The 23,551-nt window shown below is 41.2% G+C and overlaps 3 protein-coding genes across 5 annotated transcripts; 2 read left to right on the top strand and 1 right to left on the bottom strand.

The window, feature by feature from the left end:
- Positions 1 to 144: 144 nt before the first annotated feature.
- On the top strand, positions 145 to 4,276 carry plpp5 (phospholipid phosphatase 5). Of its 3 annotated transcripts, none has more exons than XM_060054440.1 (8): positions 145 to 338; positions 822 to 971; positions 1,073 to 1,181; positions 1,329 to 1,419; positions 1,618 to 1,681; positions 1,779 to 1,903; positions 2,097 to 2,267; positions 2,444 to 4,276. In XM_060054440.1, exons 2-8 carry the CDS (start codon positions 901 to 903, stop codon positions 2,611 to 2,613), a joined length of 801 nt encoding a protein of 266 aa, XP_059910423.1. In that variant the 5' UTR covers positions 145 to 338; positions 822 to 900; the 3' UTR covers positions 2,614 to 4,276. The 3 variants fall into 3 exon arrangements, with proteins under 3 accessions (XP_059910423.1, XP_059910425.1, XP_059910424.1); XM_060054442.1 differs by having other exon boundaries at positions 178 to 338; positions 870 to 971; XM_060054441.1 differs by having other exon boundaries at positions 179 to 338; positions 800 to 971.
- Positions 4,277 to 4,521: 245 nt separating this feature from the next.
- On the top strand, positions 4,522 to 10,725 carry cdc45 (CDC45 cell division cycle 45 homolog (S. cerevisiae)). Its single transcript, XM_060054439.1, has 18 exons — positions 4,522 to 4,750; positions 4,907 to 4,966; positions 5,283 to 5,375; positions 5,454 to 5,591; positions 5,869 to 6,015; positions 6,097 to 6,155; positions 6,235 to 6,283; positions 6,387 to 6,448; positions 6,543 to 6,593; positions 6,716 to 6,835; positions 6,991 to 7,122; positions 7,345 to 7,443; positions 7,889 to 8,050; positions 8,240 to 8,378; positions 8,488 to 8,571; positions 9,294 to 9,412; positions 9,660 to 9,736; positions 10,359 to 10,725. The coding sequence occupies exons 1-18, from the start codon at positions 4,700 to 4,702 to the stop codon at positions 10,421 to 10,423; spliced, it is 1,707 nt and encodes a 568-aa protein (XP_059910422.1). The 5' UTR covers positions 4,522 to 4,699; the 3' UTR covers positions 10,424 to 10,725.
- Positions 10,726 to 18,882: 8,157 nt separating this feature from the next.
- On the bottom strand, positions 18,883 to 20,516 carry cldn5a (claudin 5a). Its single transcript, XM_060054427.1, has one exon. It carries the CDS (start codon positions 20,257 to 20,259, stop codon positions 19,612 to 19,614), a length of 648 nt encoding a protein of 215 aa, XP_059910410.1. The 5' UTR covers positions 20,260 to 20,516; the 3' UTR covers positions 18,883 to 19,611.
- Between the last annotated feature and the right edge of the window lie 3,035 nt (positions 20,517 to 23,551).

Raw genomic sequence — 23,551 nt, 5'->3', positions numbered from 1 at the left:
TGATTAACACGATAATATACTTATTAAAATGTCTAAATAACAAATAAAATAACTATCAGATATGCCTTTTGTTGACTGATGGAGGTGGCAACCGGTACATTTTACTTGCCTTTTAACCCTCCAACTCACCAGCGTAAACACTACGCCGGATGTTACTAATTACATGTGCTTTTACTTTGAAAATCTTAAACCAGAAGTGTCATGCTATGTACCATTGCTGTTATTTATGCCGCGGTGGCATCCTTATTTGGAATTCATTGCACGAGATTACAATATAGTGCCTAATCGATGCCATCAATATGATAAGCTGAATAAAGTGATAAGCGGCGGTGGTCAAGGTTGGTGATGATGATGATAAATTGTAATGCTGCATGATTCTCATTGTGGGATGCGGAAATAAAACCAGGCCAGATGCCTAGTCTGACAGATGTTACTAGTTGGCTAATGTTGTATTGCTAGCTCACTTGTATAGATCCGTACTGTGTCTTTCCGGAAATAACCCACCATCCTATTTGTAGAATGACTGACACGAATTTCAAAACTTAAGATGTTTATTGTCATTCATTCCTATTTTTACAAAGGTCTTTCAGGGTAAAAACTGCCTTATGTAGTCGGCCTTTGTGAGAAAACCAGCTAGCTGTAATTTTCGAATAATGGCTACAGATGCATGTCAAATAATATTCATCCATGGCTAAAGTAAAGTAAAATTGATGCCTGCAAACTTATGAACTAAATCAATACATTCTGGCCCCTTTTCGTTTATTTCCTGACTCATCAGTGTTTACAATTGTCATCACAGCATTTGTTTTCTTTCCTGTTAGTGTGGGATAACTTGATTTGTGGTTGGTGACATGCTGGCCGTTGTCTAGTCTTCCCAGACGTCTTCCCAGAGAATAAAACATGAAGGGGAAACTATTGCGAGGTGTCCTCTCTGAGGTTTCCATCCGAACTCTGCTTTTGTTTGTGTTTCTGTAAGTATATTTAGCCTGGCTTCTAATCTTTTTTCCATTTGAAAGACAATGTCTATGTGCACAATATTTTACAGTCAGCATTTTCTTTTCACTCCGTTCAGCCTTACCGAGAAGCTTCCTCCTTTTATCCGTGAAATTCAGCCTGAGGAGATGTGGTTGTATAAGTACCATCGTGTGGGCAGAGACCATGTACCCACAACTCTCATGTTTGTGAGTATTGTGTGTGCCGTGTTGGTGATGGTACCTTTTTCCTCAGAACAGTCATTTAACATTATCAGCAATGTTTTGAACAATTGATTGATTCCCAACTTTATGCATAATCGATTTGCAATGCATCTGATTGCTTTTCTTTATCAGAGTGTGGCGTGTTTCACTCCGATGATCGTGATCCTCCTCTTCACCATCCTGCAGAGGAAGGAGAAAGGGGACTTGAAGGAAGCCTTCCTTGGTAGGACAGGAACAGCTGTTTGATAATCTCAAGCATTTCATTATTGCAATTTTTTCGGAAAGCACAGTCAGCTGGTTAGAGCTGGTTTAACTGATGGAACAAAGAATTTAGATTGTTCCACTGTTGGTTCCCGCCCAATTTATGAAAAGGAAAATTACAAGGTAGAATTTTGATTTATACAATATTTCCTTTCCACAGCTGTGACTCTAACGCTGGTGTTGAATGGAGTTTTTACAAATGCCATTAAGCTGGTGGTTGGCAGGTACATCAATACATCTAAAGTTATAATTTTTTGCTGCAGGACCCTATTTAAAAAATAAGCGATTTAAAGATTCCTTCCCCTTTTAATCTTAATTCAGGCCGCGACCAGACTTCTTCTACCGCTGCTTCCCAGATGGGCAGATGAACCTGGAGATGCAGTGCAGCGGTGACCCAGATACCGTGATCGAAGGCCGGAAGAGCTTCCCCAGCGGCCATTCATCCTGTAAGAGCTGCCACTCCTTTTCATATCATATGAATTCTCATCATTTCTTTAAAAATACAAGGACATATTCAATTATTTTAATTAGGAAAGGAGAGGCTGGGGTCTCTATCAGGTATTCCTTGTTGTTTGTTGGTCACTTCATCTTAACTCTCTTATTTCCACGGTGTCTTTAATATACATTGTCTTTATTCAGTTGCCTTTGCAGGGTTAGGTTTCACGGCCTTGTACATCGGGGGGAAACTGCGGTGCTTCAACAAAGGGGGCCAAGGCAGAGCGTGGCGACTGTGTGCCTTCCTCACCCCTTTACTGCTGGCCAGCCTGATCGCTCTCTCCAGGACCTGTGACTTCAAGCACCACTGGCAGGGTGAGTATCGAAGTCTGAAGTGTTGACGTCCTCTTGATTCCCCGTGGTCAAATTTGAAGTGTTAATGACTTTCAATAAGGGTACATTATTATTATTAATGGCATTAATTGTTATCAGCAATGTATTACTATTGAAACTTGACACTCTACGTGTGTTTGTTTTCTCTCCTGTGTAAGATGTGCTGGTGGGCTCTTTACTGGGCCTTTCGTTCGCCTGGCTGTGCTACAGGCAGCACTACCCGTCCCTCCAGGACCAGGACAGCCACAGGCCCCTGCGTCACAGGGAGACGTTGCCCGCCGCACAAGAGCGCAAGCTGGCAAACTCAAATTACTTACTGCCCCTATAACCTGGCCTGGACTGGACTTAAATGGACAATTTTCAAAGGATTAGTTTAGGATTACACCCACATTTACATTCACCTTGTGACTTGTGCATCTATTTAAACAAATATATACTGTATATTATTTGTTGCACCTGATCAATTAGTTGAGCTGATCAGCTCAAACGATTCTAGAATTAGTTCAATGCCATTTTAGTTCTCGCTTTGGTCTTCTCAAAAGGCTGCCAACTCCACTAAACAGTGTATTTAAAGCTATTTCTATGGATGCAGGGTTGAAATACAACTTTTATGATTGGAATGGGGAGAATGTTGAATTTCACTATCAAGTCAATATCTGAGGTTTTCATTGGGGCAATTCATCTCCAAAACGAATGATGTTAGTTAAAGTTTATTGCTATGTCTTTTACCAACAAATGGTATTGTATCATTACACTTCTGTTTTTGAAATACCCTACTTTTCTGTCTACAACGCACATTTTGAATGTTACCTTGAAATTTACAACATCTGAATACGTTATCAAAAGACATGTACAATGGTTTATTTAGGACATAGCTCGACCACTATATCACTTGCTGTCGTTGTTTAAGGAACTTTTGTTAAATGCTCTGTGGTGGAATGTTCACACAAAGCGACTTTCAAAGTTGGTTAGACTGTAATTTGGTTAAGCGAGGGCCAGAAAATATAATAGCATACCTGTATTATCAATCATCTCAGGCATTGGTCTTCTATACTGTTCTACACCTGTAATCTTGCCTCGCAGATATATTGTAATGAGGTGTAACTGTAAATAGTAAATTTTGGTTTTTAGTTGGTTGGAGAGAACGTACTGACATTGGAAAATACCTTCTCACAAACCTGTGTGGGGTAGCGCTTCCTAAAGCCCTACCATTTCCAGGGAACTGGTGCTAGACCCAAAGCAATTCTGCTGGGGGTTTCCATTCACCATACCAATATCATTTGGCTGGCGGTGTTTGGAAAGTGTGAGCACCTCAGTCCATAGCCAAACAGGGTTAAGGTTTTTAGTCTTCTTTGTAATCTTTTTTTTGTCCATTAGGCTGGTTTTATAGAACTTAAAATGACCAGTTGTAGCTATTGGAGCAGAGGTTCTTATGTCATCATGTTTTATTCATGTGAAACAATGTGAAACAAGCTTAAGTTATGATGGGTTGAAGCATTTTGCTCTGGCCCAATTTTTGGACCAAAACTAATTTGTGCCTTTATTTCCTACATTATTTTATAGTTTTTTGTAAAAAGCTAACATCGCACAAAGGAAAGCATTGTTTGTCAAACATAGAAAGTAGTAGCAAAATTATGATTAGATGTAATTGTTTTTCGTTTAGACTCAGACAAGCTCCAACAGAAAATTGTGCAATTTTTGACAGGTACTTGGTCTTTCTTTTTATTAAAGAAAAGGTATAATATACGACAAAATATGACCTTTTTCATTACGATATGATTGTTGGAGTTTACAGGGAAATAGGTTTTCTTTAATTTATTTTGTGAATCTTTCATTGCTTTATTTATTTTTAGTATGTGGGAATTTACTTGAGATGAAATACATGTTTAGGCTGTGTTTGCAGATATTATATTAATTATAATGCTTGCACTTAACTCATCTTAATTACAATTTTGCACGTCTAATTACTATTTAATAAAATGGTTTCTTCACTTTGGTTTGCCAATGCGATTTCTCCGTGAAATATCTTAAGATAAAGACCTGGGACAGTCCCTTGCCATCATGTTGGAGAGCTGAAAATAACTGTTTTTGGCATGCTGAGCATTTGTAGACGAAAGCATCTGCTTACCGGGTTTTTATTTTATTTGTATGAATCTTTCGGTGAATGGTTTCTAAATAAAGTGTGTCAAATAAAGTGACGTCTAAATAAAGTCCCAGCATTGTAGTAATACATTTATTTGTAACCAATCAAATTACAACATTTACAACTGTCGACTTCCTCTAGCAGCTGTGACCGGACATGACGTGCGGATTTGGCGCGATATTTTTAACAAGGAATAATACGACAGCTGTTTAGCTCAACAACTATTCCGAAATAACTAATTCGTTTTTAAAGCAGTCAAGCCGATTCTGAAATGTTTGTAACGGATATCAGAAAGGAGTTTTATGACGTTGTTATAAACCAGGTGAGAGTTGTATTTTTATCGAGCAAAGACGACAAATGTTTGGACGTTTTGTTGACAGCTTGTAGCGTTATCTTGCCAACATTAAATGTGTTCCTCTCATGTGTTCTGGGATTTTGTTATTGCGCATTTGAAGATAACGCAGTCTCTCTTCCCCAGAGAGTAGCCCTCCTGGTTGCAACAGATATCGATGCCCTCTGCGCTTGTAAAGTCTTGCAGGTAAAGTAAAGTGTTGCTGTGCTACTGAAAAGTATCCCTGTTCATTGTAGTATGAGCACCACGGGAGAATGCTTGATGAGAGACTCGTTGGAAAGGTGTATGGCTTCTTGAGAAACAGTAAACGATGACAACATTTGACAATAACACACCCCATTTCACCCTCAACTCGGGTTTACTAATGCATGAATTGCAAACAAGCTCTACTTGTGATATGGTAAGAATTGATGTTCTTACGTCAATGGCTGGTTTGGTGTTCTGAAACGAACTGACTAGAATGGTATTCCTGGCAATTTATTAGTTGTGCACTCTTTTCCAGGCCCTGTTCCACTGTGACCAGGTTCAGTACACACTGGTACCAGTTACAGGCTGGCAAGACCTCGGCACTGCCTTCCTGGAGCACAAAGAGCAGGTAATGAAGCCTGTTTAAATAACTACAATCAGGCGAATAATGGTTTGGATGATAATGTGTTTATTTTTTTTGCCGTAGTTTCGGTATTTTGTTCTTTTGAACTGCGGAGCCAATGTCGACCTTTTGGAGATGTTGCAGCCAGATGACGACTCCATCTTCTTCATCTGTGACACTCACCGGCCCGTGGATGTGGTCAATGTTTACAACGACTCCCAGGTGGCCAAAATACTGTTTATAGAATATAATGGTATCCACTGTTCTGCATGGCATTATTAATGGAGCACGGAATGAGCAAAATCTGAGACAAATCTTTTCTGCGTCAATTCATTCTTCCTCATATTTTTTATATGTTTGCACTGATTGACTATTGTGGTCAGTCTGTTACCTACTTTAAGTATTTATGTATACATTTGGTATTGGTCCATTTATTACCTAGGCTTGTAAAGCCCTACAGGTGCAGGTCTGGATTGTTAAGCCGTCTCTTTTTCCTCAGATAAAGCTGCTGATCAAACAAGACGATGACCTCGGCGTCCCATCCTACGACGACATCTTTCGTGATGAAGACGAAGAGGCGGATGACTCTGGGAATGAGAGCGACGGCGGCTCAGAGCCTGCTGGGAAGCGCAAGAGATATGACGAGGTGAGGAAGAGTTTGATACTTGGGCTTTATTTGTATACATTGCTAAAGGTGTTAAAGTTCTGTAATTGTGTGACCTTTCAGGGGGCGGTTGAGAGGAGGATTGAAAGACAACGAGCGAAGAGGGAATGGGAGGCACGGAGGTAAAGGGTTTTTTAATTTTATGAAAGCTAAAATATAGCCTTCTCTGGAATAATGGCTAACTTTAAATTCTTCCCACAGACGAGAGATACTGTTTGACTATGAGCAGTATGAATACCACGGGACGTCTGTGAGTTTTTAAAAATGTATACACATCCAAACTGAAAGGGGACCTGATTATTGCTTGTTTAAATATTGTACAAATATTAAATAACATTGTTTTTTTTTGTCAGGCTTCCCTGGTAATATTTGAACTGGCGTGGGTCCTGACGAAAGATAATAAAGACATGCTCTGGTAAGTGGCTTCCAAACAAGGAAAACATGTTTTTGGAAAAGAGAAGACGTGCCTGTGGTTTTTACATTGAGAGCATTTTGTTGTCTTTCTACAGGTGGGCTGTAATCGGACTGACCGACCAGTGGGTTCATGACAAAATCACTCAGTAGGAATTATTTTTTTACAGACAATTAAATCACTGGGTTCGGTCTGAGATAATGCAATTTATGTACCTCAATGTTTGGTGATTCCATTTTTCTTACAATGAAACATGCGGTCTGCGTTTAGCATGAAGTACGTCACCGACATCGCGACCATGCAGCGCCACGTTTCCCGCCACAACCACAGAAACGAAGACGAGGACAACTCCCTCTCCATCGACTGCATGAGGATCTCCTTCGAATACGAGTATCCTTTTGGCCGCCCCTCTTGCCGTACACTGAATTCCACAGAGCTGCATAACAATCATGCAAGATGCATCCATACCCGTACTACATAAATGTCTCTTTCTCTTTCCCTTACAAATGTTAATTTCCTGTGTTCTCCCTAACCATATGCCACAGTCTTCGTCTCACTCTCTACCAACACTGGTCCTTGTTTGAAAGCATCTGCAACTCCACTTACACCTCCTGCAACTTTAAGCTGTGGTCTCTGAATGGGCAGAAGAAACTGCAGGAGTTTCTGGCTGACATGGGGTACGTCTCAGCTTCGTTGTGATTAATATCTACTCTGATTCAGATTTGTTTTTGAATAATTTTGTATTGTTTTTCCAGACAATGTTTTGCTCTTTTCATGTGGTTTCCCTTGTTCAGCTTTTTGCTTAAGTTTTACACAAAAAGGGTTTCTTAAAACTTGATTAAATGATGTATTGAGGGAATGTTTGAATCTAGTGTAAGCCATTTGTTTTTTCTTTCCAGTCTACCCCTGAAGCAGGTGCGACAGAAGTTCCACTCCATGGACATGGTCATCAAAGAGAACCTAAGGGAGGTCATTGAGGAGTCATCCAACAAATACGGGTAGGGGTTGGACCAACACAACGGATATATTGAATTATTCCTTGCAAGTTGTTTATTCACATGGCCTCACACTGCTTGCTAGAGTATGCAACTTATTTTTTAAGCATGATTTTGCTTTAATTCTTTTATATAGCAACAGCAGTCCAATAAATAAAATGATCTGACCAAAAAGAAAGATATTCGGTATCCGTGGCTGTTGCAGGCATACCTACCCAGCAGCCCGCCATATGCACTCTGCCAGTGCGCTCATTGCTGATGATCAGAGTCCTCAAGCAGGCTAGGAAGCGAGCTAGTCATGTATTTTAGGGGAGTGGCTTTGGCAGGAGGCCTGATCGGAGGAGTGGGATTTTGGATGCTTTCAAAATCTATCTTACTCTGGCTGGCTTCTCCGAATTGCCTAACCTAGCTTTAATACCCCTTTTTCCTATCAAAATGTCCCTGGCAGCATGAAGGACATCCGTATCCAGACGTTTGGGGTCCACTTTGGGTTCAAGAATCGCTTCCTGGCCAGTGACGTGGTGCACGCAGCCGCTGCCTTGCTCGAGAGCACGGAGAAGGACGAGAGTGCCAGTGACAACTTCATCAAGGCCCTCGACTGTCTGTCTAGGTTGGTTCAATAGATAGATTTTTGCCTCTGAAATGGAGGCGCAGGAGATCATTCTGATAATCTGTTATTCGTTTGGACCATTGACATGGCAAGCAATGTAAAAAAGCTCTTGAATTTAAGCACATATGTCAACCAAGCATGACTAAACCCTTTCATTTTGTATAATGGGTCTTTTATTGCTCTTTGAAGGAGTAACCTGGAACGTCTTCACCTGGGCATTGACCTGGCTAAGAAGAAGCTGATCGCCATCCAACAGACTGTGGCCAGCTGCATCTGTACCAACCTCATCCTGTCCCAGGGTCCCTTCCTCTACTGCTACCTCATGGAGGTACCCCCATGTCTTCCTACACGCCTTCTACTTTGGCTGTTTGAGGTACTTTTTCTTCCCATTTGAATACGTGCTATTAAACTGTTCATTCTTCCTCATGCCTCATAAGGGAACTCCAGATGTACGGCTCTTCTCCAAACCCATGGCCTTGACGCTGCTGTGCAAGTATCTCCTGAAAGCTTTTGTTAGCTCTGTAAGTACTACACGGACATTCAGAAAATGGGTCGACACAGTCTGACTCCGGCAATGAGCATTGGGTAGATGTTAATAGAATTATGGTCAGTCATGGGAAAAGTTAAAAGGTGGGGCCTGCAATTCTTGAACACTTTATATAGAATGGAGGGTTGGGCGGTGTAGTTCATCCCTCTAAAGCAGGGGTTCTCAAAGTTTTGACAACTGAGGGCCAATTTAGGAACCCAAAATTTGACTGAGGGCCGCCAAAGGAAAAAAATTTTTGGCGGGAAACGCCGTCAGCATCCCAGTGGTGAAAAAAAACATTGCACCCGCACCGTGGACCTCTGGGAGTGAGGTCAAGTGAGGTCTAAATCATGAAACTGAGGTTCACCCTTTCAAAGTAATGTACAGCCGGATTAAAACTAAAAAATGTAAAAGGATTTAATTGAAAGCTAGAGAGAGTAGAATTTTCTCTTTATATTTGTTTAAATTAATATTGATTAAAAAAAAAATAACTTACATAATTATGTATCTCATTGCGGGCCGCCAGGAATGATTCCGCGGGCCGCCATTGGCCCGCGGGCCGCACTTTGAGAACCAATGCTCTAAAGTCACACGTTTGTGAGTTACACTGGGCGAAGAGGATGGACGAGGTCAACTGGCCCACTCATATTAACTAACAATGATAAGATCCGTATGAATTCAGTTGCCTCTCTGACCCTCTGTGCTGCGTGTCGCCAGACGAGGAACAAGCGTTGTAAGCTGCTGCCCCTGGTCATGGCCGCCCCGCTGGACGTGGAGAAGGGCACCGTCATCGTTCTGGGGATCCCACCGGACTCTGACACATCAGACAAGAAGAAGTAAGATCGCTCAGAAGGGCAGGGTCATGGGGTGTTCTCTCATACAACATGGGGTCTTTTCAGAATGTACGTTTTTATAGGAACGCTGAAGGTCAGAATATCTTGGATATTGAAATGTTTCGTCAGTTGTTTTGGGATACCTGCCTAACAGAATTTCTATTGTGGTTGAAATGTTTTTGGAATCTATAGATTTTAGTTTATATTTAAATGTGTTCAATCAGTCTTGATTTCTGTTTTTGTCTTCTAGTTTCTTCGGCCGGGCTTTTGAGAAAGCTGCAGAGAGCACAAGCTCCAGAAGCCTCCATGACCACTTCGACACTTCTAGTAAGTGATGCTGTTGTCTTTTGTCATTGTTATTAAGTGTAATATATTGTCACAATGCGATATGCATTCTAATGAAAAGATAAAGGCTTAAATGTTAATAAATGTATATTATATCCTACATTTTTTATTTTATACGCTTTATTTTGTTGCAAGTGATTATTGTGAGCAGTTAAATGTGTCTATTGGCTAAGGATTAAAAGTTGCATGACTATGCCATCCACTTGGTGTGTGTCCTTGCCTGTGACTTTGGGTGCTGCTCTGTGTTGGCCACAAGGGGGCAGGCAAGCTGTTATCTTCCTATTACAGTCTGGAAACTTATCAAGGTTAACCTCCAGGGTTCATCCCAATTATCCAGACTTTTGAAGCCTGTCTTGTGACTGGCCTTAATATTCCAATGCAAATACACAAATCACTCAGACATGCTATATCTACATCAAAGAAAATCCATCCTTACAACTACCACTTTTAATTCGAAAACCATATTTTTCCTGACTTGGAAAGAGATTGTAAACAAAAAGCTTATTGCTTTTGCAATACATACTTGCTTTTGCAAGTCATGCAATACAAAACACAGCCCACAGTTTTTCCATATGTATAATTTGACTTCTCTTCTGCCTTCCAGTCATTGAGCTGAAGATGGAGGACAGGACCAAGTTTTTGGATGCACTGATCACACTCTTGTCATGAGCACCTGAAACATTGTAATAAGGATATTAATTGGAGATTGGTTAAAGAACGCTGAGGGTAATTGTAGCTGGTGACCAGAAGATGTTGGTTTGTCACGGAGTGTATGCAATGTTGTCACATCAGTTCTAGGTTTTAGTGTATATTGTACAGTGTGTTTTATACTTTTGTTTTATCCTTCTCCCTTTTAAGTGTTTTAATCATGCTTTTAAGTCATTTGTATATAAGGTGTTTAATACGTTTCTCTGTGAATATTAGTGTCATCTGCCATGTGTGTTCGGTTTAATAAATTACATTTAAATAAACTAAGACTGAGACATCTTTTGTTTTAAGTGATTTAATGATCGATCATCTCAACCTTGCTCTAGCTTGGTCAGAAATTACAGATCTCTTTGCAGTCACATTGTTTTACCGTTAAATCCATGAGAATATATTTGCATTACCCCATTTTATGGGGTAATTAATTTTATTACAGTAAACATTTTCTGACATTCAACAAATGCTCCGATTTTTTTCAGACCTAAATTACATCCAACATTGCTTCAGAACATTGAGGTGTGCTAGCCTTTTGTACATATAACTATCGGTATGGTATGTTTGTGTTCTTAGGCTTACTGCTCCTTTGATTTAATTGTCATGAATAGGGAATCTACCTGTGCCGTTTCTTATATTAATGATTGTCTTCTGTGTGGGATGAAGGTTCGCTACAACTGAAGGATAGAATAAGTGACATGCCTGTTTTACCTAGCCTAGAGTAGTAATATATAATCTATTCTCTGCATGCTTGTTATTAGTGTGAATGCTGTATCAGTATTTACTCTAGATGTTGAAATGTTAGTATTTTTCCGCCCCTTTTTTGGTATTTTTCTGCATTATGTCAGCCACAGAAACCATTCAATGATCAAAATCTTCAGCACTTAAAGGACATTATGGCTTAGTGTTCAATGTTTTTTCTGCATTCTTTTTATAATGGAAGTTGATGGGCGGACAGTGAGTCACACAGTCACGTGTATGTCTGAGACAGACATACACGCACGCAAACACACAGACACACACAATTCTTCTCTTGCAATTAATATTGTTAACTCAAATCCAACTTAAAACTTTTGAACTCACTACTACTACTGCTCCCACTACCCTACTACTACTTCCAGTTCTGCAACTCTGCATCCATGAGGATATTCAGAAATTCTAGATTTTTGAAAACACTTGAAAGGTCAAGTTTGTCCATTCATTGCCCACATGTTCTAATCACTGAAGCATTCTACTGTTTTTACAATTGTTCCTGAGTAAGCCAAGTGGTTGTATTTACTAAGACGTGGGCTTAAATGTTTCCCTTGAGCTCTGTCTTTAGATGTGGGCCAAAGGTGATTCTGTGTCCTTGGCCCACATAGGAGGTGAATATAGGCCATGCTTCCTGGTGCTGATGTGAGCCTGGTGCAGAGCAGAGCTGGAAGGGTGGGATCCGGCCTAATTAAGGCCCTTATCGCCCCTGGATCAGGATTTAGTCGCGACCCTCTGGACGCTTGAGTTGCTGCACAGGAAAGGCTGAACTCTCTGTCCGCCACAGAGAAGAGGGAACATGCTGATAGCGTCATTGTGTTGAAGCGAGGGAAGCTATTTGTTATCATCAGCATTCTGTTTGTTTGTGTGTGTGCGTCACATGTGTTGAATGCCTGATACAAATTCAGGTGAATGATATAATCAAACTGGACCATTGTCTGACATAATTTCATTGGATGCAGTTTATTGTCACTACAGACTGTACAATGGAATTTGTAAAGGTTTTATGGACCACACTGTAAAAATGTCATTATGATATTCATAGGATACATCCATTTATAAAATAAATGCTGGCAATTCAGATTTATTTTTATTGACTCCCTGCATTCCCGAATGAACAATTTATGTAACTCTATATTGGAGGCTATAGGGAGATGGTTAAAAGTGGTACTGTTTAATATTGCATGAATAGCACATCTTTTACGAGCATGAGTTTCTTGAGTAATCCATGAACTACAAGAATTGTATTTGGGGAGGTGAAATGAAAAGTAAATGTGAGCAGTAAATAACAATGAATAAAAGGTAAAGCCCCAAGACAACCTCTGTTTATCCGGAGCTGTCCAGTAAGGGTAGCTTTAGCAAATGACGTTCTGCTTTGACTCATCCATTAACCTACACTCACAAATTAGATAATTATAGTGAATGGATACAAAGTAATATATTAATTTGTGAAGTGTTATCTTAATTATACTCTTTTTAAACAGCAATGCAAAGGATCATTCTGTGGATACAATTTATGTGGAGGCACGTCCAAGGGGAACCCTCAGATCTGAACGGGCCATTTTGAGAATCAGCAACCTGTGAGTTGTGTGGCAACACCTCCTCGACTTATCATTCTAATCATTCCCGCGTCGCCCTACGAAGGTGCCCCACCAAACAACCGCTCTGTGCATGTGTGAGGACTGGAGGCTCCAGGTCCAGAGGTGAAACAGGGAGCTGTAGGGCTGCTGGTTCGATTCCAATGTTCTCCATGGAATGCCCAGGTGTGCTGAAGCAAGACAACTAACCGCTGGCATTCAACTTGCATGGTTGAAAATCGACACCGTTGTCAGCATGTACTTGTGTTTACTCATCTGTGCAGACTCTCCTCCCATTCATCCTGTATTACTGGTCCTCTTCTCCATCTGCTTCGCCCATCCCAGCCTCCCTCTGCCCCCCCCTCCGCCCCCACTACCCCAGTCGTCTGCTCCGTCCTCCAACGCCTGCCCTCCATCAGTAAGTCTTTCCCACCCCCACTCTTGTGTAGTGGGGCCGCTGGCCTTTCCGCTACTATGAACTACAGGAATGCGGCCTGCACAAGGTCCTAAATGCGCACATGCACACGGTTGCTAACACATGCTACACAAGCGAACATAATGCCACTGTGTGTAGGAGGTCTTGTACATTTAGAAGGTCTTAAGCTAACCTGCTCATGTTGCCTTTTCTCTCTGGGGGATTAGCTGGCTTGCCAGGGCTGGGTGAAAGGTGTAATGTATGTGGTGTTGTGTTGTGTAGGGCGGTTGTGGCTGAGGACACTATATCAGATAAAGTGTACTGAATAACATGAGTGGTCACAATTGATGCTCTGTAAAGAGTTTTACAATGTCAAATACTTTGTTCTCTATCCAATGGACAACTTTGCCAATTTAAATGATGTTCTGCTCCCTATTTAGTCTGGGCAATTTATTTCAGGCCTGCCTGACAAGTTTATTTAAGGCCTTTACTGTAAAAAGCGCTAACATCGAGAAAGTGCACAACCTTTGGAATTTTGCTGTTGAGCATAAATTCAACAATTTTTGATTGATTGCAGTGGATCTGCCAGATATTAAAACGATGGTTGCAAAAGTTTCCCTATCATTTTTGTTTCCCCAGCAATGAAACTCTTATTGGGGATTGAGATTGTTATATACTGCAAAACTTTATATGCAGCTCGCTTCTGCAAAGTTGAACATTTAACTCTGATTGCGTGCAGTTACAAAAACAATCATTGCAATCAGCAGTTTCATGGAGCGCAAACATTTCCTCTGTCTCATTTACGATGTATATCTACATTTTGCAGAAGTTATTTGTTTTTCAGTATCAGCTTACTGGAGCTTCATACATGTTGGAAAAGTAGAAGAGGCCTAAATGTGCGATGATTCTGGCAGATCTGCGGAGTGGAGTTCGCACGGAACATAGTCAATTAAGTGTGTAACTCTTCTATGTTACTTCCTTTTTTATTTTGTTGCCATTTTGTCCTATTGTTATACCTTTGTTATCACAATTGAAAAAAGATATTGTGATTCTTGAAACTTAATGATGGTTTGAGTTACAGTAGAATTTACAGTGAAAATCCCAGCTCATTTCCACGTAGGCTATGTGATGAAGATAAAATCTAAATTTTGTAGCGGTGTATATTTTGTCGATACCGATTTCCCAGCCCTCTTATGAAAACATATCCTTACAGTTTTATTAAGATTTGTAATTTCCAGAGCCATTTCAGCGGTTTGGCACCTCTGTCTTCAACAATAACAAATTCCATCTTGGATTAGCTATAGAGAACCACCAAAGAACAACAGCTGACTCCTGCCTGCTGCCCCTTCCAGCAGTCATATACACACATACACACACGCACGCACGCACGCACGCACGCACGCACACACACACACACACACACACACACACACACACACACACACACACACACACACACACACACACACATACATACACGACACACACACACAAAATTACAACACATACAGTACCTACATACACACAAACACACACACACACATGCTCACACACACACACACACACACACACACACACACACACACACACACACACACACACACACACACACACACACACACACACACACACACACACACCTCCACATCTATCCCAGTTCAGAGGCACCATTTTCTAAAACTACCACCAACAACAATAACAAGGCTCTCATTAAAGACTTATATTTTTTCTGCATCACTGCATACTCTTCCCTTGTCAGATCCAGGAGCCAACAGAGTTTCCTTAACGATCCCTAACCCTTATGGCCCTTGACCTAAGTGACCCTTCCCTACTGTGGTAGGATACTCGGAACCAGACCTCAACCCTGGACCATTGTCTTGCCATGCTCTTGCGCAAGGGGAGATTATTAATGCCGGTGATTATTTGATTTGTGATATGATTAATTATATTAAATTGTAAACGTTATGAATAAATAAAAAATAACTATGAATAGATGGGAGCTGTAGAATGTAATGCAATGAAATAAAAAATGGGATGAAATGTAGTATTACATGTGGGTGTGACAAGATGGGAGTTGAGGTAGATATTAATTACAAAATGGACACCACAAACAATCACAAAGAAAGGACACTGTTTTTCGTTTGCCTTTGATCTTTTTATTTTACCTTTACATGTTGCAATTCTAGTTGCTTGTAATTCCTGTTGCTTATAAATTCCTTTGAAACGATCAAGGTCTACTCTTACTCTGTGGCCTCCGCTCCCATCTCAGTAGCCCGGAGCCCTTTGGGATGTCCTTTTCTTTAATGGTCAGCGGGAGGCCGCTCAGTCATGCACGGCTTTCCTGCCATGCTGACATGCACTACGACTTTCATTCATTCCCATCCATACTCACTGTTTTAGGTTCTGGCATGGAGCCGGAGGCATAGAAGTTAATATTGTGGTATTGCTTAAAGAACAATTATTATGGTGTTTGCTGCCTGCTAGATTGTAGTTTCAACTTGGCCAATTATTGTTTGTGTGGATTCAGTGTTGGAGTGTTTTTGCAATGTTTCCCTCTCTTCCCTCTCTGTCACTTGAGTTTTGGTCTACAAAGTAAATTTGCACAATAGTCCTGAGAATAGCACGCGTAAAGTTTCCTGTCTGATGCAATTAGTGCCAAAACAATGCACTTATTTACAACTCTAGATCCTGAGTGTAATGTTCCTTACTGCGTTTATTTACTTAAACCCTGATTGCTACATCCTACATAAATGCATGGCTCTAGCGAACCCTGCAAGCACAACCACCTGTTACTGCGCAGAGAGTTGGTCAACTATAAATGTATAGGCCTATAGCATAAACAATGTAGAACAGCATTTGCGGTTATTCATTTACTTGATTTCCTTGAAGTGAAAGAAAGCAAGAGTAGAGCAGACTTTCATGTATACGTTACTTGTACATTTGAATTGTGTGTGTCGTGTGTGTGTGTGTGTGTGTGTGTGTGTGTGTGTATGTGTGTGTGTGTGTGTGTGTGTGGTGCGTGTATGCGTCCAAGTGTGTGTGTATGCGTGCAAGAATCTGTGTGTTTGAATTTGTGTCCACCCTACATCAATTCAGATGAATGGTAGAATTATTTCAGAGATAGTCCCTGACAGGTATGTAGAGTATGTAAGACGGGAAATTACCCCCATGGCTGCTCTCAAATGTTTCAAGATAAACTCCTCGCCAAACATTTCATGAATCATTTTAGGACCGGCAATATCCTGCCTTATATCTTAAAGATGTTGCGCAGGATCAGACCTCTAGTCACTTTAACAACATACTAGAGTAGAAACACTACTTTCAGAGGATTAGGTATTTTGATAATACTTGATAAATGCATACATATGTGCATGTGTGTGTGTGTGTGTGTGCATGCAAATGTGTGTGTTTGTGAGTGTGTGTGTGTGTGTGTGTGTGTGTGTGTGTGTGTGTGTGTGTGTGTGTGTGTGTGCTTTTGGAAAAGAAATCCCCATTCAGTTGGAGAAAAACATGTAACCCTCTCAACCTAACACTATCCACAAAGCAAAGGTTTTATGTTTCCTGTTCCGTTAGCTGACAGGAAGTCCACTCATGCTGGTGCTCTGTGACAAATCTCTGACTCACTACGCTTGTAATTATCAGAGTATAAGATTTTTGGGTCACCGTCCGAGCAACCTTGTTAGCTGGCACATTGTTTGTAGGACAAGTGATGAATGGACTAATTAGACATCAACAAAGCCACCTTTATACAGCCCGCTTGGTAATCTGTTCACGCTTCGCCTTAGCACCTATGAGTAATTCTTCATCCAAAGCTGTTTGCAAGCACCTGCTCATGTCTCGGGCACATGCTTCTCTTTGCTCGTAGGCTATTGGGATGGGTTTGGATTTCAACCAAGAGATCAGGTGTGGCCGGTGGAGGGAAAGTGACTTCTGACGTCACCGACCTGAGGCGGGAATCAGGGTTCAAAGTTCAATCCATGAGGGAAAACAATCCAGCCTGCCAGATCCGGATGACTCTTGTGCAACCCGCCCAAAACCATGTGAGCCTCCTTTTCACTCTCTGCCACTGTCTAAGGTCATTTTCTTTTCCAAAAGTGTGTTGTTTTCATTGCATTGCATTGTTTTTCAAGCTTGAGCTTGAAAAACGTGTGTGTGTGTGTGTGTGTGTGTGTGTGTGTGTGTGTGTGTGTGTGTGTGTGTGTGTGTGTGTGTGTCTTGCCGGGAATGTCAGCCGGCTGGGCTTTTTATTAGGCTCATCCATACCACCACATTATAGAGGCCTGTCGCCAGGCAACTGCAGGTTCTGGCTGGTTACCATGGTGAGGACCCATTGACTGACGTGGCTGGCACTGTTTGCATTTCTGCTCTTTGGAATGGGGGGCTTTTAAAAGGTGCACCCCCACTTTCTAACTCTCTCCCCCACTCTCTCTCTTGTTCTCCCCCCCACTGTCTCTCTGTCACACACACACACGCACACGCGCACACGCACACACGCACACACACACACACACACACACAAACACACGCACACACAAACACACATATACACACAAACACACACACACACACACACACATATACACACAAACACGCACATATACACACATACACACACAACTAACTTGTGTCATGCAATAGTCCCCACCCGCCACTTCGTCACCCTCTGTGCGGTGACTAAAGTGGAACTAACAGTCCCACAAAAACAGCCATCTCAGGCTGGCCAGACTTGACTGTCCTCCACATCGTCTCTTTGTGTGGCGGGACCATGAAGACCTCTCCGTCTGAATGTGCACACATGGGTGACCATAACCCATTCAGTCACGCCTGTATGTGTATACCCTGAATACAACAGGGTTTTTCGTTATATTATCAGCCAAAGGTAAAGAATGTGCTATACCATCTACTAAGATGTTCTTAAGCTGACTATGAGCCGATGACTTTGTAGCCCTACTCCCTATAGAGTTTTGTACTTTAGGCAAACTCAGCATGGCAATCGTTTTCAGAAGAATGTATGACCCAAAATGACTGATAAGTAGTCAGAGAAGTGGAGGGTTTGTAATACCAACCTCAGCTTTTGGACAATGCTGTAATATCTTTTCATTCAAAAATATTATTTAACAATGCGGCCAGGACAGGCTGTTTAAATAAAAAGTGAATCTGCAAGTAAAGCAAATCCGTATTAATTGATTCAAAATTGGATACCGAAGGATGGCGGGAGATGGGTGTGTGACGGCGAGTGAATTGTGACTTGCGGGAAGACGATTGCTGCTAAATTTCCATAGAACTAATTTGGATGCCTTTCAGTGACGGGCCATGGGGAGAGAGATGGTCAGAAGGGGGTTGGGATTTTGAAGTATTGTGAGTTGAACAGCGGAGCCCCACTCTCGTTGAATGGGCATTGTCATCTGGATTTCAATGGATCACCAAAATACTCTCTCCCGCCGTGGCGGTTTGCTCAGTGTCGGTGGGAATACCGTGCACACGAAAACATATGCACGGCTGTATAATATCACACTAGTATTATGCATTAATTCTACCACTGACCATGGCTCGGGGCATTTCGTTCAGCTCTAGGTCTACTATCGGTTGAGTATTTTACTTATATGGCTATTGGATTTTATTATTGGAAAGATGAAATGATATCATGTTTTTAAATGCACGAATTATTAATCAAAAATTCCCATCAATCAAAATTAGAAGTTTATTCAAACAGTCCATAAAAGAAATACATCCAGCACAGTGATATTCAAAATACAGGGGCTCAACTCGGCCCAATTTTAAAATGTATTTTTAAGAAAAAATAAGCTCGCAATATGTAAAACTGCTAGCTTACAGCCCGAAAAAGAATAGTTGGATCGCAGCCATAAATGGACATAGAACACAAAAGCTGAGTTTTCTTATATTCACTCCACATATACCAGCAGGTGTCTATGCGTGTTTAGGAGTGCAATCGGTGTGGCTTATGTACAATTATGTGCTGAGATTTCACATGAAGACAAAATACTAGATCGAAAGAGATATGGGACAGTCCTGGCAAACTATTTGAAACACTAGGAATTAATTATATTTTGAGCAAAGAATAACGATTTGAAAAAAAAGGGTACCTAACAAAGAAAGGCCTACTCGTTTTGTCATGAGCTTCCCATTGGAGTTTATGGTCTTGAAGATTTCAGCAGTTTTTATCTGGAGAGTATTAACAAAGGAATATGCACGAAATTCTGGTCCGAACGTCTGTCCAACTTCTGGTCCGCTGCAGGCCAGTTTTAAAATGGCAGAGTTGCTTTCACTGATTTTCGTTCTGAATTTCTGAATATTAAAAACAGTAGGTGCAAAAATACGTTCAAAAATGTTCATCGAATGTTACAGGGCACAATTAACGCGAACCCTGTTCATCCCCTGTGAATAAAGTCTATAGGCTACACGTAATTTCGCTTGTCGTATTCCCCGTTTGATGTAGCCCTCTTGGTCGGAGAGTATTTGGCCGCATATCCAGTACTCCCGCTTGAGGGACAAGAGCAACAGAGGAGCGCGCCCCCGATCAGAAGCAGTGCCGTTGCCGCCCAGCCGATGTAGAGCGCGGCCCCTATTTCCCTCTTCTTGGACGGGGGCACCTGTGGGTTGTAGAAGTCCGAGATGATGTTGTTTGCCATCCAGCAAAGGGGGACGAGCACGAACAGTGCACTGATGATGAAGATCACTCCTCCGACGTTGACGACCCGAGCCTTGACGTACTCGGTGCGGAGGCAGTTGGTGCATTGTGCACCTGCAATCACAACCATTAAGCCCAGAACGCCCATCACGGCGGAGATGATGGTGAGGGCGCGGGCCGCTTGCAGGTCGTTGCTGAGAGAAAGCACTGAGTCGTGCAGCTTGCACTGCATCTGGCCCGTGCTCTGCACCACGCACGACATCCACAGGCCGTCCCAGATGGTCTGCGCCACCACGATGTTGGCTTCGATGAACGCCGTCACCCTCCACATGGGCAGCCCGCATGCCACCATAACCAGGAGCGAACCAATTACGCACAGCGCGAGCCCCATAATCTCCAGCCCAGCAGAAGCCATTTTCTCTCTTTTTCGATGTGTCTTGTCCTATATGGTCTTCAAATTGTCCTGATGTCTTTATGAGAGTAAAAGTGCGGGTTATTCCTTCTCGTAAAGATGCGCTTCTCAATCGCCACGATGTGAATTAGGAGTCAAATTGTAACCAGATACATCAAGCGTAATATCAGGAGAAAAACCAACCTGCCTCGGCTCTCTTTGTTGCTGACGGGACTGTGAAAACAACTGGAATCACAGTACAACTGGACCATGAATATCTGTAGCATGGGGGTGAGAAGCTGGATGAAAAACTTTCGACCAATCCGGGGCTACCTCATCCCACAGGCACCAATTAGATTGCGAGGAAGTGTGTGAATAAAGCGTTCCCTATATGGCCATCGGATCAACATTGGCTAACAGCGTTTACCAGCCACCAACTTCATCTAGGCTATAACTACAACTTTCCTGGACCACAACACCATGATCGCATCGCTAGGTCAAGCTGAGCTAAGCTGAGCTCATGGATTCTTCCCTTTCATTCCATTCCATTATTCCATTTATTTTTATATTTTTCCATTTTTATATTATTATTATTATCATTATTATTATTATTATTATTATTATTATTATTATTATTATTATTATCATTATTATTATTATTATTATTATTATTATTATTATTATTATTGATTATCTTCTATGTATATTGTCACCCATTGCATTGCTTTGATTGTCCTGTTATGTCTTGATAGCACTGTCCTGTCCTGTACTGTTTGTTGAAACGCACATGTTGGAACGCTGAGACAAATTCCTATATGTTCGCATAAATGGTAATTCTAAATAGCTGTGTCCAAGAAGAACAATGAGGCAACTATACCATGAGGTGAACTTTTTATGTTAAGTTATTTAGATAAATAAAAGTCAGTAATTGTAGCAATGACCATTCGTTCATTAATTCATTCACAAATGGAAACAACACTGATCAACAATAAAAACAATCTTTAAAAAAATTATGAAATATGAAATATAAAACATTACAAAACAGAATAAGGAATTACAGAATCAGGCATAAGGCAATAAGACACTTATAGTCCTCACTGTCAGTGTCCGGTCAGTCCTTCCAGAAAAATGCGGCGTTTTTTTGTGATTGTTGCGGCCAAAAATCCTTGATTATTCGGCACGTTTTCTTAAAAATGCAATGAAATATGCGGCACATTTATGCAATTTTAATGCGAAAAAATGCAGGAAGTTGCAAAAAATTCAGCTTTTTGATGACATTCACGTCACGTAATTACGTCCCTTCATAACGTTCCCATGGCAACAGGGGGAAACGGCTGTTCTTGTGTGAAGTAAACGCAAAATTTTTCAACATTCTGCTAAGAAATATGTGACTTTTTTGCAACGAAAATGCGGGATTATGAAATCACGCAAGCCCCGCATATTTTGTGCTGAAATCTGCAATTTGGAAAGTGCAGCATTTTTTTTGCTCCCTGAATTGAAATAGCCTACTATTGAGAACCTTTACTGAAAATTAGCACCCTTTTTTTTTTGCATCAGAACAACAAGATTCTTTTTCATCAGAAGTTTTGTAAAAGTGTATGAGTCCCTGAAATTGAGAAAACATATTTTAGTGCTCCTGAAATAGTGGTCTGTTTATCATAGTATTAGGCTAGTACATGTGGTACCAATTTGTTTCAGTAAATGTGTAAATAAAAAAAAAGGTGAAAATATGGTAATTTTTGAGTGAAACTTCTGAAACCATCAGAATGAATTTAGGATCAGGTCACCCAAAAATGCAGCAGAATGCAGAAAATCCCATCTACGATATTTAACCCCCCCCCCCCCCTTTATATATTTCATACACCCCTGTGGCTTCCTGAGGCTGAGCCCCCCCAAAAGTCAGAACATAGAATCGCCCCTGGATAGAGCATTCAGCTGTGCAACAAATATATATATTGTTTTACAATGTTGATGACCTTTTTTAGTGCTGTTTGTAGCCACACGTTTGCCCCTTCTGAACTTAAACACAGTTAATTTCCTTTCCACTCCTCTTGTTTATGTTGGTAGCTTAGCCATGTCATGTCACGTTGTCAACATTGGATACATGGAGCAGAACATAGTGGGTCATGTCCAATGTTTTTTGGAAACGTTTTCTTCATAAAGCGTGCCAGACAGATTTTGTATACATTTTATTCCGTAATTAGCTACATGGGTATGCCGTCTTTCAAAACCTTTCATTACCTGCACTAAAGTGAGAAAAAAGAGTGCATCCATACCCAGCACTTCTGAAAATGCAGTTCCGAATGCGTCTCTGTCCCCAGCACATTTCAAACCAAACTGACGCCCATGGCTATTTCATTCATTCATTATTTTTCCCCATTATTTGCGCCCTTACACTTCATGGTCCGACGTCTGTTTGTCGTCCAGTCCCTCCTGCCCGTTCTGGCGCATATCGCAGCTGTCAGACCAAAATTGTACCAGGGGCGAAAATTGTAGTAATCTGCGTTCGAAAATTCCAAACCTGCCTGGCAACGGACGATCGCGTCGAACGTTGCCTGGTGATGGACGATTGCGTCGAACGATGACGTAAGAAGGTTCATGAACATTCGGGCTCATTCATTGAGCGTCACAAGACGAAATAACATTAAACTGATAACACTTATTTTACAAATGACATTTATTAGCGTTGCTAACTTTATATTTGTATTGTATGTAATTGTTTAATCGCATTTTGCTAGTAAACTGAGTATCAACAAAAGCTAACTAGACTATGATACACTTTAAACACTCAGTTTACTAGCTAAATTCAATACAAAACAAATATAAAGTAAAAAAAAGTGTTATCTGTATTATGTTATTTCGTCTTTGGCAACATGAGCGCGAATGTTTTTTGAAACCTGCCTGGCAACGGACAATCGTGTCGAACAATGACGTAATGTTTCGAACACGAATAACGTAGGCGGTACAATTTTCGCCCCCGGTACAATTTTGGTGTGACACAGCCACTTTTGCACAGCCGAGTCAAAAGTGAATTGGGTGACGGCGGCTGTCCCCATCTGCTGTGTAAGAGCATCTAAAACAGAAAATACAAGCACAAGGCAAAAAAAATAGGCTTAAAGTTAAACAGAACTCCCACATATATTCACAATTGATAGACTAGCCGGACTTCATTTGATAGACTGGCCGGCAGGCTGCACTATGCTAGCGTTGGTGCCCGTATTCAACGGCGGTCAGAAGAAATAGCGGTGCTGTTTTAATGGATTTCACGACATACATCCATGTCTTTTCCTACTTAGCAATTGGTATAATGGTACAG

Source organism: Gadus macrocephalus, chromosome 6 (genome assembly GCF_031168955.1).
Source record: "Gadus macrocephalus chromosome 6, ASM3116895v1".
NCBI classification, from domain to species: domain Eukaryota; kingdom Metazoa; phylum Chordata; class Actinopteri; order Gadiformes; family Gadidae; genus Gadus; species Gadus macrocephalus.
Note: the sequence above shows the minus strand (reverse complement) of the source record. Positions and strands in the feature narration are given on the sequence as shown.